The 18,480-nt window shown below is 55.2% G+C and overlaps 1 protein-coding gene across 6 annotated transcripts in view; it reads right to left on the bottom strand.

The window, feature by feature from the left end:
• Positions 1-1,736: 1,736 nt before the first annotated feature.
• Rilpl1 (Rab interacting lysosomal protein like 1) overlaps positions 1,737-18,480 on the bottom strand; it is a 32,692-nt gene continuing 15,948 nt past the window's right edge. Inside the window, exons 5-9 of one of the 6 annotated variants that reach the window (XM_026403022.2) lie at positions 11,393-11,565; positions 9,591-9,683; positions 4,381-4,468; positions 4,068-4,091; positions 2,162-2,227 (exon numbers count right to left, since the gene is read on the bottom strand). In XM_026403022.2, coding sequence (XP_026258807.1) covers positions 4,089-4,091; positions 4,381-4,468; positions 9,591-9,683; positions 11,393-11,565 — 357 coding nt within the window. In that variant the 3' untranslated portion in view covers positions 2,162-2,227; positions 4,068-4,088. Of the gene's footprint in view, positions 2,228-4,067; positions 4,092-4,380; positions 4,469-9,590; positions 9,684-11,392; positions 11,566-18,480 lie in introns of all 6 variants that reach the window. The other 5 variants (XM_026403017.2, XM_026403020.2, XM_026403021.2 and 2 more) reach the window with 5 other exon arrangements.

The raw sequence follows: 18,480 nt of genomic DNA, 5'->3' as shown, positions 1-18,480 counted from the left end.
CCCAATGAGCCTGTGACAGGACTGCAAATTTAGCAAGATCCTGTCTCAAACAAAAGACAAACCAGGCTGGAGATGTGGCTCAGTGGAAGTGAACTCTGGTCCAGTCCCTAGTAACACACGTAAGACGCTCAAAGGGATGGGAGAGTGCCAGCTGCAGAGGATGCGTGGACTTAATACTAACACCAGTCCAAACATCTGGGCACTCTCAAAGGTAAATTCTAGCACAAACTGCTGACCCTATGTTTTCTTCTGGTTGGCATTTAAAATTAAACCCCAGCATTGTGGGGCTGTGATCTGTGGCGGTCTCATGGCTCTCTGAAAGGTCAAGCTACACAGAATGAAGTGAAGAACACAGGGGTCAGGATCAGCGAAGGCACTGTGGCTTGTTCTAATGGGCTGAATCTCCCTTTTCTGATTATTTGGCCTCTGGTGGGTTTGAGAGCTAGATCTACTGGCCTTAATTTCTGTGGACTTAAATAAATACCATACCGCTCACATAATTTTGAAAAAAGTGACATTTAGCATTTTTACTTATGGCTGTATCTCTTGAGAGTTTAGGTTCTTGAAATTCAAGAGGTTTCATCCAACATAAATAATTTAACACTAGAGTTACACATTCATCCCAAGGTGTGTATATGTGTTATGCAAAGAAAAAAAAATGTGTGTTAACCAAAATTTAACTCAGGGGTATTTTATCATTGAGCCACATCCCCAAGCCCTCCTTTTTTTTTTTTTTTTGGTCCTGAGTCACATCCCTAGCCTCTTTTGTTCTATTTTGGGATGATAGGATCTTGCTAAGCTGCTGGGGCTGGCCTGCAACTTGTTGTGATCCTCCTGCCTCAGCCTCCTGAGCTGCTGGGATTACAGTACTGCACCTGGCCATGCTCCTACACTCTTTGAGAATAAACACTAACTGTTCTAAGGTGCAGGCCAGTTTGAGAACCACTGCTCTAAAGCAACTACATATCCCATCCAAATCATTTCCACAGCAGAGGCTCTTTAGATTCTTCAGATCCACCTCACAGAGACTCTACTGAATGCACAGAATGTGGCCCCACCTGTCAGATATCCTCGAATGCTCTTAGGAAGTGCTGCCTTTCTGGATCCCTGCACACCTAGCCCTGCACACCAGGTGTTCCACAGGTGGAGAAAAGCCATGTGAGCTAGCCCATCTGCTCAGGGGCAGCCAGGGCAGCTGGCCACTGCAGCTGTGAGCCAGGTGTGCAGTCCCAAGCCACCTGCCCCTTCCCCCCCTCAGCCTTCCTCTGCTACCCCACCTGTCTTCCTGCATCGCCTAGGCTACCGCACCCTGCTCCCAGTCTGGAGACATTTGCTTTCTTTGCAGGATGCTAAACACAGTGAACACAGAAGAAAAAAGATGCCATTAAAAGGAAGGGAAAAAACCCAAACCCGCACACGAGATGTTCTAGCACCTCATCCTTAGCAACTGTTGAGTTAGGACAGCAGGCTCAAGGTGCGTGGCCTTGGATGTGGCCCCGTGCTCTGGACTTAGGAGGAGCAACTGCCGGCTCTTGCAAAATTGTCCTGTTGCTTTGTGTCTGAGCTGGGCAGCTCACCCGGGGACATCAGGCTGGCTGTCCAGTCAGTACGCTCTCTGCAATCTTTTATCACCACGACGGTCTCATGATAACACGAGCCGCCTCTTACTGCCTCCCACAAAAGTGATGATAAATCCTCTACACCTAGAATTTCATATAAGGCAAAGCAAACAGCAGTTACAATGGCAAGTGATGTATTTGGCTTAAAGAAGCTTGTTACTAAGGTTAACGCAAAGTCTGGTCTCAGTCCACGGGAATATTAAATATATATCCTAAGGGGTCAAAGTCATCTATTATAAACGGCAAAAGCCCTGGATATAAATAGACATTTCTTTAGGGTTTGGCATCAGTTTTTCAATGTCCACCCCCAAAGCACACAGTTTGTCTGAGGGGTTCATTTTGAGGGCTCGTCTGCACTGGGGCGTAGGCCAGCGGCCCCTGGCTGGGGTTCAGTGGGCTCCCTTCAGTTCGGTAGCTGGTGTGGCCTTCGGACGTCTGTGGCCCTCGGGTGGAGGGGTGACAGTCACAGGTGCTGCAGGGCTTCCTGTCCTTGCTCTGTGTACCCGTCGTCCCGCTGGGTGTTGGCCCACTGGCCGAAGGACTCGTGGATGTGCATGCTCCTCTGCGTGTTGGCCAGGCGCTTCTTATCTCTGGAGAAGAAGCTAAACCTTTTAGAAGGGAAATGAGACAGAAATGAGAGCCGGCCCTTTGCCGCACGTGGTCTTTTTTTGTTGGCAATGCCAGGGACACACAGCAAACATGGGGGCAAATCCACGTAAGGAAGAAGTCACAGGGTAGGTCAGAGGATTCTAGAAAGCAGCAGGGGCGTCTGCATGGCATTCAGCCCCAGGACCTTGGAGGCCGCTTGAGCAAGGCATGCACATGTGAAATGTGTGAGATCCTTCTGGGGACCAGGGGACACTGAGAGTTATGGGAACGCATCTTGGTTCTGTTCTTTAGTGCCAGGAGTGGAACCCAGGCCCTGCTCATGCCAGGCAAGCGCTCTGCCCTAAAAGGAGTCCCTGAAGTGTGTGGAATTTAAGGTGATTCTGATGTACACCGCGAGTGCTCCTAATTGAAGTAGTTATGGGTTTATGTGATGTCAATCGGGAGACTATGGAAGTCGCGTATTGAAAGCCCAGATTTCATAGATTTTACTGCTTAGGATGAGGCTCATGTAGGTATTCAAGAAAAATTAGACTAATAAAATGTGTTAAGTACATCTTGGCACAGAGTTCTCTGGTTAGAAACACAGTGTGAATGTAGTAGGTGAAAGAAATTTGGGAAACATTGGTTTGGACTTTCAAAAATGGGCCCTGGGGATGTGTTGCTATAACCAGCTACAGCACGACAGGTACCACAGGCCCAGGGTCTTCCCCTTGCAGTGCTGGGGATGGAGTCCAGGGCCTGAGCATGCAAGGCAGACACAACCTTGGCCCAAGAAGTTTGTCTTTCTTTCTTTCTTTCTTTTTCCGCCCCCAGTACTGGGGATTGATCCAAGGGTGCTTTAAACCAAATTGTATCCCAGTTTTTGTTTTTGTGGTTTTTTCCCCGAGTCAGAGTCTCCCGTCTTCCTAAGTTGCCCAGGTTGGCCTGGAACTCGTGGTCCTCCTGTCTCAGCCTCCTGGGTCACTGGATTACAGGCATGTGCCACTCTGCCCAGCTCTGGCTGTGACTCCTGCATATGGATCACAGTGAACCTGAGAGACAGAGGCAGAAGGGAGCACAGAGCTCGCGGAGAAACCTATTAGTCTGCTTCGAGATCGCATGAACAGCGACTAGGACCCAGGCCCGTGAACCTGGCCCCTTTTGAGGATCCCCAAAGCTCTAAGCTCCTGGGTCTCTATCAATACTTCAAGCTCTAACGGGATTCCTCCTGTTGCCAGCAAGTTCTTACTCGCCTTTCTGAACTCTGTGAGAGAATATAACAGCTGTCTCACGTTTCCTGGGGGCAGGAAGAGGACTCAAACCATGGGGACTTCACACCTTCAGAGAAGCTATATTTAGTTCCTGCCTAGGTTCACCCATCCCTTCTTTTAGCGCAGTCACCTGTGGGGCTCTGTTTGAACCACGTCCAGGTGAAAATACCTGTACTCGTCTGTGTTCACCGGGCGCTCCGGGCCCCCACTACCAGGAATCAAGTATTCTTTCATCAGAAAGCTGGGGAACCCGAGTGTATCCCAGGATGTTCTCCCTAGCAAACAGGGGCTCCCTTCTCCACAAGGACACGTGAGTGTGTGGTCCCACTCCACGGGGGGGCTGCAGCAATGAGCTGTCGGAAACGCAGCGTGACCCTGTCGTTGGCCTCTGCCGACAGAAGCAAGCAGGAAAGCCACTCAGCATGGCGAGGTCCCCGCAGCCGCCCCCCTGCTTTCCTTTCTGTCACAAGATCAAACAGTGGCTGCCCGTGGCTCAGCACAACAAAGAGGTTTAGGAAGCGTGGCACCACGAGGAGGGAGAACACGGGTTAGTGGCACTCGGAGATGGCAGTGGGAGGTGCTTACTGACCCGTCAGTCAAAGGACCTTCTTTACTGCATCGTGGGCAAGGTGGTTTTGTGTTTTTTGGTTTTGTTTTTTTTTTTTTTTTAGAACAAAAACAGAAAAGATAAAAAGAATTAAGGGTGATCGAGCCGAGACTCCAGGGTGGCAGCGTGCAGGTGGGGCAAGAGAGCAGTAGCTCGATGGCCACTTCAGATGCCATCGCACAGGTGACGGCCATGCAGCTCAAGTGACCCGAGGACACAGGCCAGCCCCAGCAGTAGCCTCAGCACACCCCCAAGGCACAGGTCAAATGGAACCCCAAACACACACAGTGCCTACAAGGGAAACGAGGCGTCGCACAGGCTGCAGCGTGGGGTCATCTAGAATCAGTCCAGCTGCCACCATGGGCATGATGGCTGTAAAGATCCTGGTCAGAGAAGTACAGACAGACACGGAGAAGATGAACAGGGAGCGACAGCCGGGCCCGGGGCCGCACGCCTCTGTGTCAGGGGTGAACTGTGTCCCCTTCCCACTACAGCTGTGGATGTCTGCTCCCCAGCACCCCAGAATGTACCCTCATATAGAAACGGGGTCCCTGGTGGATGTCACCAGGTAGGGCGAGGCAGCACTGCAGGAGGACGGGCCAACCCAAATGTTCTCCTCAAAGGCAGCGACTTGGATGTGAGCCTGAGCAAGGGGCTGTCGTGTGGTCTCAGAGGCCGAGCCCTGGGTGACCACAGGCTGTATATGCCATGGCCGGCCAGAGAGGCCAGCAGACCACAGAGGGGAAGGGAGCCTGGACTGTCCTCATGAGCCAGCCTGCTGACACCCTGATCTTGGGCTCTGGCCTGAACACCTGAGAGCTGATCATTTGAGCCCCCCACCCTGTCTGTGGCACTTTGTTACAGCAGCCCAACAAAACATGGCATATGATAGCTACCGAGGGAACAGAGTGTCCCTCCAGGGAGGGACAGAAGGCCTGGGCGTGGGGGGAGCCAAAGGTGCTTCCAGCCTCCCCTAGCACCACGAGCTGCAGGCTCCCTGCTCCTAGGCTGGCCGGCAGGATGAGGGCCAAGGCAGCTGTGCCACCCTAGGGGGTCTTCCCATCTGGGTGGGCCACTGCCACAGCCAATGCTCATCTGTCCCTCAGCTGGGGCACAGAAATGAAGACAACTCCAGGCCTCCAGAGCTTATTGTGAAAAGCTATAATTTTTTTTTTTTTCCTTTTTGGGGCAGCCAGGAGCCCAGGGTTGCTCTGTCATTGAAATACTTCCCCAGACCTTTTGTAAAATTTTTGAGACAGGCTGGGTGCAGTGCTGCGCACCTGTAATCCCAGTGGCTCAGGAGGCTGAGGCAGGAAGATTATGAGTTCGAAGCCAGCCTCAGCAACTGCAGTTCAGAGAGGCCCTATCTATAAATAAAACATTCAAAAGGGGCTGGGGATGTGGCTCATTGGTTAAGCAGCCCTGGATTCAATCCCTGGTACCATAAAAATTTATGTCTCCATATTTTTTGAGACACGATCTCCCTAAATTGCTGGGGCTGGCCTCAAGCTTGGATCCTCCTGCCTCAGCTTCAGGAGTCACTGGGATCACATACCACTCTGCGCCCATCTGTGCCAGGGAGCCCCAAGCAGGCACCCCCTGGACACACGTGGCAGGTGTCCCTGACACCAGGTGGATGTTTGTCTGCCCACCTGGAAATGTTGGGCTCATTTGGGGCCTGGTCAAGGGGCTCTGGTCCCCTGAAGGGTCCTGGCTGGGTTCCTGTCTGTATGGCTGCTGGGACCGCTACCTGGAGCCCCTGTCTGCAGTATTCCAGGCACTGCCCTGCAGAAGCCTCCACCTCGACAGGGAGGTGTCTTGGACATGGTGTGGCTGGTTTTAACTGCTTTCCACCCCCACCCCCCAGATAATTCTGGAAGACTCAAACCAAATGCAGCTCTAAGGGTGGCATTTAGGCGGTACAATGGGCGGCTGAGAAGCAGCTATTTCTGGCTGGAACGAGGAGGGGTGGTGGGTGGGAGGAAAGGGACAGAATGCGCTGCTTCCCCTCCTGTTTAAGACTGTGTGGCCACCTGCTCCCAGGCCAGCCTTTCCGCTCCACAGGGCCAGTTCTGAGCCCTCACTTCCCTGGGGTCCCCATGCGGCTGCTGCACCCTGCTCCAGGGCAGCCTGAGGCCTACCCCAGTGCAGAGCAGCCCTGTGCCTGGGCAGGAACCGGAGGCCGGGACCACACCAAGGGGGCGCTGCTGCCACGCTCTCTGGGGCGGAGTCTGAAGTCACCAGGGGCTCCCGCGTGACCTTCCTGATCAGTGCCAACGTCCCCTCCAGCCAGTGGCTGCTCAGTCACAAGCTCTTCTTGGACCATCTTCAGGCATGCTGTTGACTGGCAGCAGAGTTTCTGGTTCCCCTATTATGTTCAGCCCAGAAATGTCGAGTCTGCCATCTCTGACTCATGGCATATTTGAGATAAGGGACCTGGGAAGGCAGCCCACAGCTGGAAGTGGGAGGGGTTTGCACAGACAAAAGCCAGGGGTTCAGCAGCCCGACTCCAAGCCTCGGTGGCAACATGATCTAATGGACTTCCACACCTTCCCTGGGCCTTGCCTTCCTCATTTGAGAAATGGGTAGAACTATCCCGGCTCTGGGCCTCTGGCAGGGTGGAGGCTACTTTAGTTCAAGTGGTCTTAGCTGGTGAGGTCTCATAGCCTCCTTGATGATCATTACTCAACACCTGGGAGTGAAAGGTGGGGAACACTGGGCCAGGGGCACTAGACTGGGCTGGAACCCAGCTGTGAAGTCCACTCAACAGCTGCAGGAATATGGCAAGGCAAGGACAGCAGAGTTTCCAGGCCCAGATGAGTGTAGAGGGGGAGGTAAAGACCATCGGCTAAGAACCATCTTAAGAACTGCTGTTCCCCACCCCAGGGAAGATCCCTCCCTGCCCCAGGCTCCTCCCAACCTCTGGGCTCACAGGCCGAAGCTCTCAGTCCCTTGAGGAGGACAAAGGCTACCAGTGTCTTGGCTGGGCTGGTCAAAAGCCTTTTGTGCCAGCTGGCTCCCCCAGTGACCCCAGAAAGCAGGGCTTGCCATGGGACTGGCCACCTGCACCCCACGGTGCGAGGTCGTTCCTCTCTGTCTTCTCTTGGGCTCCCAATTCCAGTTGCCTCCCCAGGCAGCTCGCAGCACCAGAGGATAAGCTAAAGGAACAGGGGCTTCGAGAGATGAAGCCACGTGGAAGGGAAGGGCAGCCAGGCAGCCTGGTCAGGCACGGGTAGAAGAGCTAATGGAAAGAGGGTTCACGGGGTGATTCTGATAACTCAGGATTTCACCTAGTTTGAGGCTGGCAAAAGTCAACTCTTCATTACCTGTTGGGAGGGGTGGGGGTGTGCTGGAGTAGGAAAGCCCAGCTGGAAGGAATTCTGAGACTTGTGGGCCAGAGGCTCCCCAGAGGGCAGTGCACAGGCCCTGGAGATGCTGGAGAGGTCTGATCCTTAAAGACCTGGGATGAATGATGGAAGGATGCAGAACCCGGTCTCCCCTCCCTCAGCCTAGGTAGCTGCGGGGCTCCTGAACCATCTGGCAAAGTCCCTAGGGGATACCCAGAAGCTGTGGCCACTGAAGCACATAGGATAGGCTCTGCCTGTCCTCACTCGAGTGGGGCTGGCTCAGACACCAGAACTTAAGCCAAGACTTATAAGAACCCCTGCCAGCAGCAAGAGTTCTCCTGGCACCAAGAACACAGAACCAAGATTGAAGGCCTCCCGGTGCCCAAGGAGAAGCCACAGGGGACTTCGTACCTCTGTCTAGCACTCTGATCCTGCTGGGGACTCACTTCTTCCCAATCTTGGTCTATACAAACAGGGAGGAGAAGGGGGTGCAGACCTGGCAATCCATGTGCTGCCCTGTGATTGGTTTAGGGATGATCATGTGACCAGCCAGAGCCAATGAGGCTTGGTTCTGTGATTTCTGTGGAACTTCTGGGAAGAGAACCTGAACCAATGGCTGCTACCTGCTGCCTTCTGGGGGAGCCCGGAGAGAGGACGCTAAGTCAAAGGCCTGGATCCAGCTGAGCCTGAAGCTGGAGCAAGCTGGGAAATTGTGGTTACTTAGTCAAATTCATTTTCTTCAGTTACTTGAATTTCAGTTATAAATATGGAAGATCACAAATTATCAAATGGTCAGAACAGTTGGGGAATTCAGAGGAAGATTTTCTGGCTCCATGCTTCATTCCTAGGAAATATTGATCTGTAACCAGAACTAGGGACCAATACCACCTCCGAATCCAGCAGGGATCTAGGGCCAAGCTAATAAGCTACATGTAGCTGGGAAGAAGGGAGCTGGTGTTAACCCAGATACCCCAGGAAGCCATCCTCCACTCCCATGCCCACCAGGGCCTGGAACTTGAACAGGGCACTGTGTTCTAGGCAGACGTCCAGCTGTCACAAACCCTCACACGCCCTGCATTAGGTCAACCCACCAGCTAAGAACCAGCCAAGAACTCCCCAGGTGACCGGAGCGTGAAGGAGGAGACACATGCCGATGCTGCGCTTCCTCTCTGCACATCCAACCACCTGCCTTCTCAAAACTACCGCTGGGGCTCAGGGACAGAGCTGAGGCCTCTCCTGCCGGAGGAAAAGCTGGAAGGCCCAGGCCCAGGAAGGCCCTCTAGGGGGAGAGGGCCAAGTTAGGGTTCAAACCCCAGCTCTGCCTCTTATCAGCCACAAAACCCTAAGCAGGAGACTCAGTTTCCTTAGCCACAAAATGAGCAGGATAGAGCTCTACCTCCCAGCCTACGGCGAGGTCTCTGAGGCCCCTACAAGATACAGCTGGCACAGGCCACCCTACAGACCTCTAGCTCCAGGGCCTCAGGGGTCCACAAACCTCCTGAAATGGCACACAACATTTCATGTCTGTCTTTCCCAAGGAAAAGATCCGTCAGCTTTCATCAGAATCTCAAATGGACCCTGCGATGCCAAGAACCATCTAAGTGGCCTCAAGTCTAGCTGAGGGTGGGGACAGGTTGCTCTCTTTTTTATGCATCTCCCAAACAACCAAGGCCTGACTCTGCATGTATTTGGCACCACTGAATACCTAGTGAAGGGACAGGGCTAAAAGGATGAGTCATTGTTGAAATGTATGGTCAGGGCAGACCAGGCCCCACAGACGCCTCATAGCCAGGGTCAAGCCCTTGAGATGCTCCAGCCCCCACCCCCGGCCTATTCTCTGGTGTTGAAGGCTGAGGCACATCCCGCCCCATCTGACACACTCAAGCTTCAGCCTGAGCTTCAGCCTCAGGCCCAAGCCTCCCCAAGACCTGGTGCTGCCCGACCTCTCTGCCTAGAGACCCCCAAGGGAGCTCAGCGTCCAGGCAGGGAGAGGAACCCGAGATTGGGAGCCGGACCAGGGGTTAAGCACATGTCAGCAGGATGTGGTTATTGACATGCCCGGCCCCAGAGCAGTGCCTGAGGGTGGGAATCCAGATACCCATGGACCTCATGGCGAGCAATGTGCAGAGAGCCCCACGTGCCCAGGGGTGTCACTTACAGTCTCCTAATGCCAGATTCCGGCTGGGGGGACATTCTTGGGTGTGCAATGGGTGGAGGTGGGGGTATCCGATTCTCCTCTTCCATTTCTTCACTGGAAAGAGTTGAGAGGTACGAGATCAATGAGTCAAGAATTCTGGCAGAAGTGGAACATTCCAGAAGTTCCTGCGTGACAGTCTTGAGAGGGCACACATTTGGGGGTCAGGGAGTGAGAATAAGGAATTTCGGGAAAGGATCTTGCCTCCTGATTTTCAATTTGCCCAGACTCTAGCCAAACAGAACTGCTCCCTGTTCCCTGTCATTACAAAAACCTGCTACACCTCTGGGTTTCTTCCGCCTGAGGCTAGTGGTCCACACCTCGGAAGTCCCAGACCTGGAACTACCGTACCTGCAAGGGTACCTGCAAGGCAGGCCCAGTCCAAATGCCGCCTCCACGAAGCCTTCCAGTCTCACCCAGATGATCCCACCCATCTCTGAACCCACAGCGAAGTCATAAATCTCCCAGTATTAGCTTATATTTTATTTTTTTAAATAACTTTATTTATTTATATGTGATGCTGAGGATTGAACCCAGTGCCTCCCACGTGCCAGGCAAGCGCTCTACCACTGAGCCACAATCCCAACCCATCTGTTCTTCCTTCTGGCTTTCCCACCAACAGATATGTGTTATGCACCTACTGTGTGCTAAGCTCCATTCTAAATGCTGGGAACTGGGAACATAGCCAGGGGCAAGACCAACCAGGCCTCTGGTCCACCTGGTGAGATAGCTTATAGTCTGCCACGGAAAACAAGCACATTAAAGAACAGGAACGAGGAGGGGGGAAGGGCCATGAAGTAAGCAGAATAGGGCAAGGCGTGAGCGCATCAGGCTGCTCCATGGTTTTATCAATGCCAGGGACTGAACCCAGGGTGCTCCAACACTGAGCGCCAGCCCTTTTCTTTTTTTATGTTGAGACGGGCCCTCACTAAGTTGCTAAGGCTTCGAAATTACAATCTTTCTGTCTCAGCTTCCAGGGTTGCTGGGACTCCAGGCATGTGCTACTGCACCCAGGAGGGCACTCCCTTGGACGGGGGTGAGGAGGAGGTGACACTTGACTGATCTCTGGATAATGAGAAGTCCACCATGGGGAAAGCCAAGTGAATCCCTTCCTAACAGCAGGAGCAGCACGTTCAAATATCCTGAGGCAAGAACAAGTAAGGTGGGATTTTCTTTTTCTTGCAGTGCTTGGAGGAATCAATCCAGGGCTTGCACATGCGAGGCAGGTGTTCTACCACTGAGCTCCATTCCCAGCCCACAGCCTGGTGTATTTTGAGTAACAAAAAAGCAGAGCAGTGTATATGAAGCCAGGAGCCTCTGAGGGGGATGGTCCCAGACGGAGACTCAAGTCAGGTGCAGCACAAAAGCCAAGAATATGTCTTTCTTTCTTTCTTTTTTTTTTTTTTTTTGGTAACTCATTTGGTGGCAATAGCTGAAATGAGGCTGCTTGCAATCTTCATTTACTACGAATGCTCTTATGTTGGCTGCAAAAATATTAAGTAAGGTGCGTGGTTTTGGGGTGCTACCCCAAGTCTCGCTGCCGTGTTCCTCCTAACAGCAGAAAAGCTGTGAATAAGCCAGTGCTCCGGCCGAGCTGCACAGAGGATGAGCTTGTGCGTAAGGCTCTGGGCCCGAAAGGGGTTCCTTGAAGACACAGACGGATGCCGATCCCTGGAGGCAACCGCATTGGAACTCCAGCAACTCCAGAAAGGAGGTGCTGGGGCTGTCCAGGCCAGGCCAGCCCTGCAGTTCTCAGGGACACTCACCTCTTGTAGTAGGCCAGCTCCTCCTGCAACAAGAAGACCTTGGACTTGAGCTCGTTCCTCTCGTGCAGCACATCCCGCAGCTCCTGCAGTGTGAACCGGGGGCGGTTGGGGTCCTTGAGATCCATGGCCATCTTCTCCGTATCTGAGACACACTCCTCCCCGCCCGGCTCTGTCTGGAGGAGGAGAAAGGCTCATGAATTCCTGGCAGCCGCCACCAGCGCCCACTCTGCGTCCTGATGCAGCTTGAAGTTCCCACCTCCTGGGTAGGAGCAGCTTGCCAAGGGCGCTATTTTAAGCCCCCGAGGGCGGCCTCTGCTCCCAGTTCTGTACGGTCTCCCCTGGAGATGGAAGCTGCAGGCCACCTGTTCATTGTGCCCCCTCAGTATCCAACTTGCATCCCCGCGCCTCCCCACTCAGGGTTCTGTTAGAAAGAACGTTCGAGAAGCCCCCGCCTCCAACTCCGCCACCCTCCTGCATCTGCCAGTGCTTCCCTTCCAGGTTCTCCACTCACACCCCACTAAGACCTTTGCTGATACGGCCAACGTGGTGGTTATCGCAGCCTACGCCTTCTTCCATTCATTTCCCCCTCTGCCACGGGGCCTCGCAGTTTGCCCCAGCAGGGGTGTACACGTGGGCATTTCTCTTTCACAAAGGCACACGTGGATCCCAGTGTTTCGCTAAGTCGCTATCCTGGGTCAGACCCTGTCCTTCCCACCTTCTTCCAGAGCAAGGGGCCTTTTTCCTTCAAATCATAGTAAAATATACTCGACAAATTTTACCATTCCTCCCCCCCCTTTTTTTTTTCTTTTTTGCAGTGCTGGGGACCAAACTTGGTCTTGCACACACTAGACACCCCCAGCTCCATTTTACCTTTTTTTCTTTCTTTTTTTGTGCCCCTGGGGATTGAGTCCAGGGGCACTTAACCACTGAGCCACATCCCAGCCCTTTTTTATCTTTTATTTAGAGACAGGGTCTCACTGAGTTGCTTAGGGCCTCACTAAATTGCTGAGGCTGGCTTTGAACTTGTGATCCTCCTGCCTCAGCCTCCGGAGCCACTGGGATTACAGGCATGTGCCACTGCGCCCAGCCCCTGTTATCTCTCTCTCTTTTTTTTGTGGTGCTGGGGATTGAACCCAGGGCCTTGATGCGAGGCAAGCACTCTTACCAACTGAGCTATGTCCCCGGCCCCCCATGTGATCTTTCTTAAAGTATTCTTAAAGTAGCTTTCACCTACAACTCTCACCTCTAATCCCAGAACATTCTCCTTGCCCCAAAAGGAAGCCCCACACTCATCAAGCAATCACTGCCATTCCTCCATCACCCCAGCCCCAGTGGCCACCAGCCAGCTTGCTGCCTCTGGCTGTGCCTGTTCTGGATGCTATTCGGGAGGCCAAGGCAGGAGGATTCTAAGTTTGAGGCCAGCCCAGGGCCACTTAGCAGGACTGTCTCAAAATAAAATGAAAAAGGCTGGGGACAGAGCTCAGGGCTACAGTGCTCATGCAAAGACTCTGGGTTCAGTCCAGAGCAGCAACCAGCTCAGTTCCCCTGTTTGTGGGTGATACTCCTTTGTGGGCATAGACCACACTCTGTCCAGTTGAGGGGCGCTGGGCTCTTTCCACCTCACGGCTGCTGAATGGTGATGTTAACATACTTCCTGTCCAAGTATCTGTCTGAACCGCCATTTCCCCTCTTTTGGATACACACCTAGGTATGTATCTGTGAACTGCTGGATCTTCTGTGACCCTATGTCTAACTGAGCTGGGTTTTCCATGCCAACCTGTCCCCTGCAGTGGCTGCCGACTTCACATTCCCACCAGCAAAGCACAAGGTTCCAGTCTTTCCACATTCTGGCCAATTCTTGTTACTTCCTGTGTGGGTGTAAGTAGGGATCCCCAGTCCTTTTTATTTTGAGACAGAGTCTCATTAAGTTGCTGAGGCTGGCCTCAAACTTGTGATCCTCCTGCCTCAGCCTCCCCAGTTGCTGGGATTACAGGCGTGTGTCACTGCACCCAGCCATTTTCCATTTGGGAGGTATTGCAAGCTGTCGCCAAGTCACCTAGCCAATCTACAGGTGGCCTATCATGTCCAGGTGGTGAAGTATCTGACAGTCTTGCTTCTCCAGTGTTCCACAGTCCCTCAGAAGAAATAGACAAAGGCCGGGACATCAGTGGAGACCCTGGAACAGGGAAAGGGGGATGCACACAGTCAGCCCACCCACCCACTCCAAAAGGAACTCCACAGCGGCCCAGGGAAAATGGGACTCGAGCCAGGGTGGTGGCACAGGGCCGAGAGGCCAAGGACTCCCGAAGGCTGAGCTGCAATGCTGCACATCCCGAGAGTCTAGGACGGGCTGTTCTGGGAAAGGACACGTGAAAGGAGACACCACCCACAGGGCAGCTCAGATGACAGAGGAGCCACAGGTGGGCGCTGGGGGGAGAGGGGTTCTGACCACACCAGCCTCAGAATGGGGTGGGTGGGCAGCAGGGAGGCATCTCCAGCACAGGAAACCCTAACCCGTCACATGTGCCCCCAAATCCCAGCAAATGGGCCTCTTTCCACCCGAGAGCTAGCAGGACAAACTCCCAGGAGTCCACGCCCCAGAGGGTCCCCAGCATCTGCTGGTGCGACAGGTTCAGGGGGGCTGTGTTGGCAGGAGCCTCCAGGGCTACTCTCACACCACCACAGCCACGTACTTGGACAGCACCCTCCTGAAGGACACCTTCAGCAAGTGACTGCCACCCGCAGGCTCCCGCCCTGCCTGGGCTCCCCACGGAGTCAACCCGGTCTGGCATTCATCCAGCCCTGACTGAGCACTAACTCTGTGTCTTGGTGTCACTGAGCTCACTCCTGGGGACAGGTGCAGACAGACACACAGAAACCGACCAGCTGACACAATAAAAGAGAAACGGAGACACCAAACTCCTACTGGCAACGATCCGGGAAGGTCCTGAGCTGGAGGTGGTCTCTGTGCGTGGGGTCCTGACAAATGTGAGGAGTTTGCCATGGACTCTGCGCATCAGGGGCGTGGACCAGAGATCGCAAACCGGGGGGCCTCCAGACCCCCACTGCTTGGTGGGGCCCTCGCTGTGTTTTAGGACGATCGAGCCAGTTACCAAAGGCGAAGGGTCAGGAGATTGCATGCTGAAGTCAGGGTTCGAGACTTCCTTTTAGAAAAAGCATCCGAGGACCCGGCCACCCTGGGCTCCGCTGCCCAGAGCCACCCTGGGCTGGTGAGGAGCAGCAGAGGCTGACTCTTCGCCTCCCTTTTACCTTCGCAGCCTGGACACTGCGCCACAGCTTCAGCCCCTCCCTCCCCAGGAGACACAGGGCCTGCCCTGTCTCTGGAGGCCCGTGGGGCAGGGACAGAGCCTTTCGAGGGACTGTCCACTCCTCAGCACCCAGGAGGGCTTCGTGCAAGCCACCAGCTCCTCACCGGCCTTCATTTCCCTTAGCACTGGTGACCAGGTCCCCGCTACACATGCCAGGGTCCTCGGGGCACAGAGGGTCTAAGCTCACCGCAGCACAGAAGGCAGTTTTGAGGGGATGAGGCCCTGACCCCCCCAATGCCGAGGGGATCCCCAACCAGGTGCGCAGGCCCTGACTCAGGCACCAAGGTGGCCAGCGTGGGGGAGGCAGGCCTGGGGCTCTGCTTTTCCAGAGGCCCAGGTGGTGACCCCAGCACCATGGGCAGCCCTGTCCTGACCAGAGCCTGAGAGGCTCTTCCCACGATGGCAATCGGGCCAGCCCGATAAGCCTTCTAGGCTTATCCCACGAGGAACCACAGAGGTGGCTCTGCTTATCTTGGATAAGCCGGGCCTCTGCCTTGTTCACGGGTCCCTGGAGGCTCTCTGGGCACAGCTAGAGGGATAGAGACACCTGGAGGCTTCAGCTGCTTTACAGGGAGGCCCAGGGGACAGCTGGCCAGCAGGGCTTGTCCAGGGGCCTCCAGGAGGCAGCACCTTGGATCAGGGCCTCCGTTCAGAGGCCTGGCCTCCCAGGAGTGTTCCCGCTGCCAGGCTGTGGAGGTGCCCATGAACGTATTTCAGAGCAGTCCCTGGCCCAGCAGAGGGGACGACGGTGCTCTGGTCACACTCTGGACCCCTGTGCCTTCCAGGCATAGACCCTTTCAAACCCTGTTCCACACACCAGCCACCAGGCCCTGGTTTTAGAGAGGGCAGTTAGCAATCAAAACTGGTAGGTGGCGAATCCGAGAGGGCAGGGTGGACTTGCGTCTCCTGTGGAGCTGTCCTGTGGGACCTCTGCAAGGAGCCCACCTCCGCTCTCAAGGACACCTCTGAGGAAGCTGGATTCTGCCCACAGGAGATGCCAGCACAGGGCTGGAGGTGGAGGGGCAGGGCCTGCTGCTCCTGGGGGCTCCTCTCTGGGTGACAGAAACGGCCCAGAGCTATTGTCCACGCAGTGCAGTGAGCCATTAAAACCCACAGGACTGTACACCTGAGACCAGGCACCGGCTCTGCCACAAGCCACATACCAGTCTTAAAATTTTACTTATTTATTATTCTTCCTTTTTTGCAGTACTGAGGATTGAACCCAGGAGGGCTCTACCATTGCTACACCCCCAGCCGTTTTTATTTTGTTATTTTGAGACAGTGTCTCAAAAGTTGCTGAGGGCCTTGCTAAGTCACTGACGCTGGCCTCAAACTTGCAATCCTCCTGTCTCAACCTCCTGGGTAGTGGGATTACAGACATGCCGCAGCCGGCTGAACTGGATACCTTAGACGGCTGAACTGTGTGGCGTAAGGAGGATGTCAAAACACGAGCGGGGGGGGGGGGGGGGGGGGGGGGGGGGGCGGGGGGGGCGGGGGTCCGCCTGTAGCTTACACTGAGTAGCATTGAAGGATCGTAGGAATTGGGAAAACCAGAAGAGTCCTGGCTCTGGGATCCCCCACAGCACCCGACTCCCACCCCAGATGTGCTCCAGGATAGGCCCCACCCCAGTCACATGCAGCTTTCTCCAGCGGCTCATGCGGTCCCCCTGCCTGCTACAGCCTGCCCCACATTCCACTGGAAACCCACCCACCCCATGAGGCCAGAACCCTGGGGTGGCGCCCTAGGCCCAGTGCTGCCTGCAGCCCCACAGGCCTCTGCCCTCCCCTGACTCCCCACTTCCTGCCCCCCCCATCTTCCCTCCCTGCTGCTGGGGTGAGCCTACTGGATCCCGTCCGGGTCACTATGCTCATCTGTCCATGGCTGCTGACCACCCTAGAGAGGCCACACAGAGCCAGCAATGAGGCCACAGAACCCTAGGCTCCCGCACCGACTGACAACCTCAACACAGCAGAGCTCCCAGGGACAAGGATCGGAGCTGGAGTGAATGCTGCAGCCTGCTGCTGTCCCCACCGCTGTCCCTGCCCCCCACTCCCCACCCCTCACTGCCAGAAAGGGAAGCCAAAACCAGCAGGCGCTGGGAGGTGTGGAATGTCCCTGTCCTGTCCTCGCCAGAGATCTGGGGCGGGGCCAGGAGCCTCGTGGCTGTGGCCGGGATGGTGTCCTTGGGACACAGTTTGGACCAGGACTGCCTGGCCAGGAGACAGGCCTGAGCTCCGAGGGACCCACGGTGGGCAGGGCCACCCAGAGCGTGGCCCATGGCCCTGTCCTGGCGCTGGCTTCCTTCCCTCCATCGCTGCCACGGCTCGTCCCGCCCTCACCTTCTGCCTGCCCAGATCACGGCAACCATTTAATTTAGGTTTAGCTAAAAGCAGGGCCCTAACCTGTTTCTTTACAGACTTCCCCGCAGCCTGTGTGTCGTGGCCACACCTGTACTCTCAGCTATTCAGGAGGTTGGGGCAAGAGGACCACAAGTTTGAAGCCAGCCTGGCAAGTTAGCAAGACCCTGTCTCTAAACAAAAAGGGCTGGGACGTGGGGGAGGAGCTTGGTGGCCTAGGGAGCACAAGGCCCTGGGACCACAGATCAGCAACCGGCCCCAGGCACAGGCTACTCAGTGGCTGCCCTGGGTCTCGACCCCCCTGACCCAGCCCACTGTGGCCAGGTGCCTGGCAGTGACTGCAAACCCTGACCAGCAACAAACCTCTGCAGGAGGGGAGGGCAGCTCCACTCCCCGCTTCACTCTGCTCTTCTCAAGCAGCAATCCACCTCCTGCACTTCCTATGGTAGACCTTGGCATGGGCTCTGGCCTCCAGCTAGAGGAGGCTCCTCACGAAGCCCCCATCACCACCTGCGGCCAGCTGTCCTGCCCTGCGCTCCTGGCGCACCCTGGGGCTCACTGTGTGCTGGACATGCTAATGCCCACTCACCTGGTGCCCACCATCACCTGAGCCTACCTGATAGTCCCCTCCACGCACTCAGGGTGCAGCGTCTGCCTCTCCATTTCTGCCCCAGGACCTGCTCAGGATGTGGGGGAAATGACAATCTCAGGCCACCCTTAGCCACCTGGGACCAACCTGCAGAAAGCGGGTTCTGGGAGGTGCTCTAAGTGCTTCCTAGAGCTTCCAGGCCTGGGGCGTGACCTCCATGCCACACCCTCCAATTCCCTTCTCCTCCTTCCATCTCACTCGCCTGATTAACAGGATCTCATCCAGCCAAGTCCTGCTCCCAAGCTGTGCTGTGAGGGACCCCAACTAAGACACCCCTCACCACTGGGAGTCCTCTCCCCAGCCCAGGTGGCTGCTGGGGCCCCGCCTGGCCCGCCTGGCCCCACAGGCCTCTCTGACCTCATTCAACCAACCTCCCTCAGCCTCCCTGTCTCTCCCTCCCTGCACACCACCCACCCTAGCCTGCCTTTTTTTTTTGGGTAAAGGATTGAGCTCAGGGGCACTCAACCAACCACTGAGCCACGTTCCCAGCTCTGTTTTGTATTTTATTTAGAGACAGGGTCTCACTGAGTTGCTTAGGGCCTCACTAAGTTTCTGAGGCTGGCTTTGAACTCATGGTCCTCCTGTCTCAGCCTCCCCAGTCACTGGGATCACAGGCCCCGGCTTTGGGCTCTAGGGCTGAGTCCTCCTGAATGGAAGGCCCATTAGTCCACTGAAGGATCACACTGCTATGAACATCTGTGAGTGGGTCTCCATGTGGACGCTCATTTGCAGCTCTCCAGGTGTGTCTAGAA

The sequence above is a fragment of the Urocitellus parryii genome, chromosome 3, assembly GCF_045843805.1.
Source record: "Urocitellus parryii isolate mUroPar1 chromosome 3, mUroPar1.hap1, whole genome shotgun sequence".
In the NCBI taxonomy this organism is placed as follows: Eukaryota; Metazoa; Chordata; class Mammalia; order Rodentia; family Sciuridae; genus Urocitellus; species Urocitellus parryii.
This window is presented reverse-complemented; position numbering and strand designations above follow the sequence as displayed.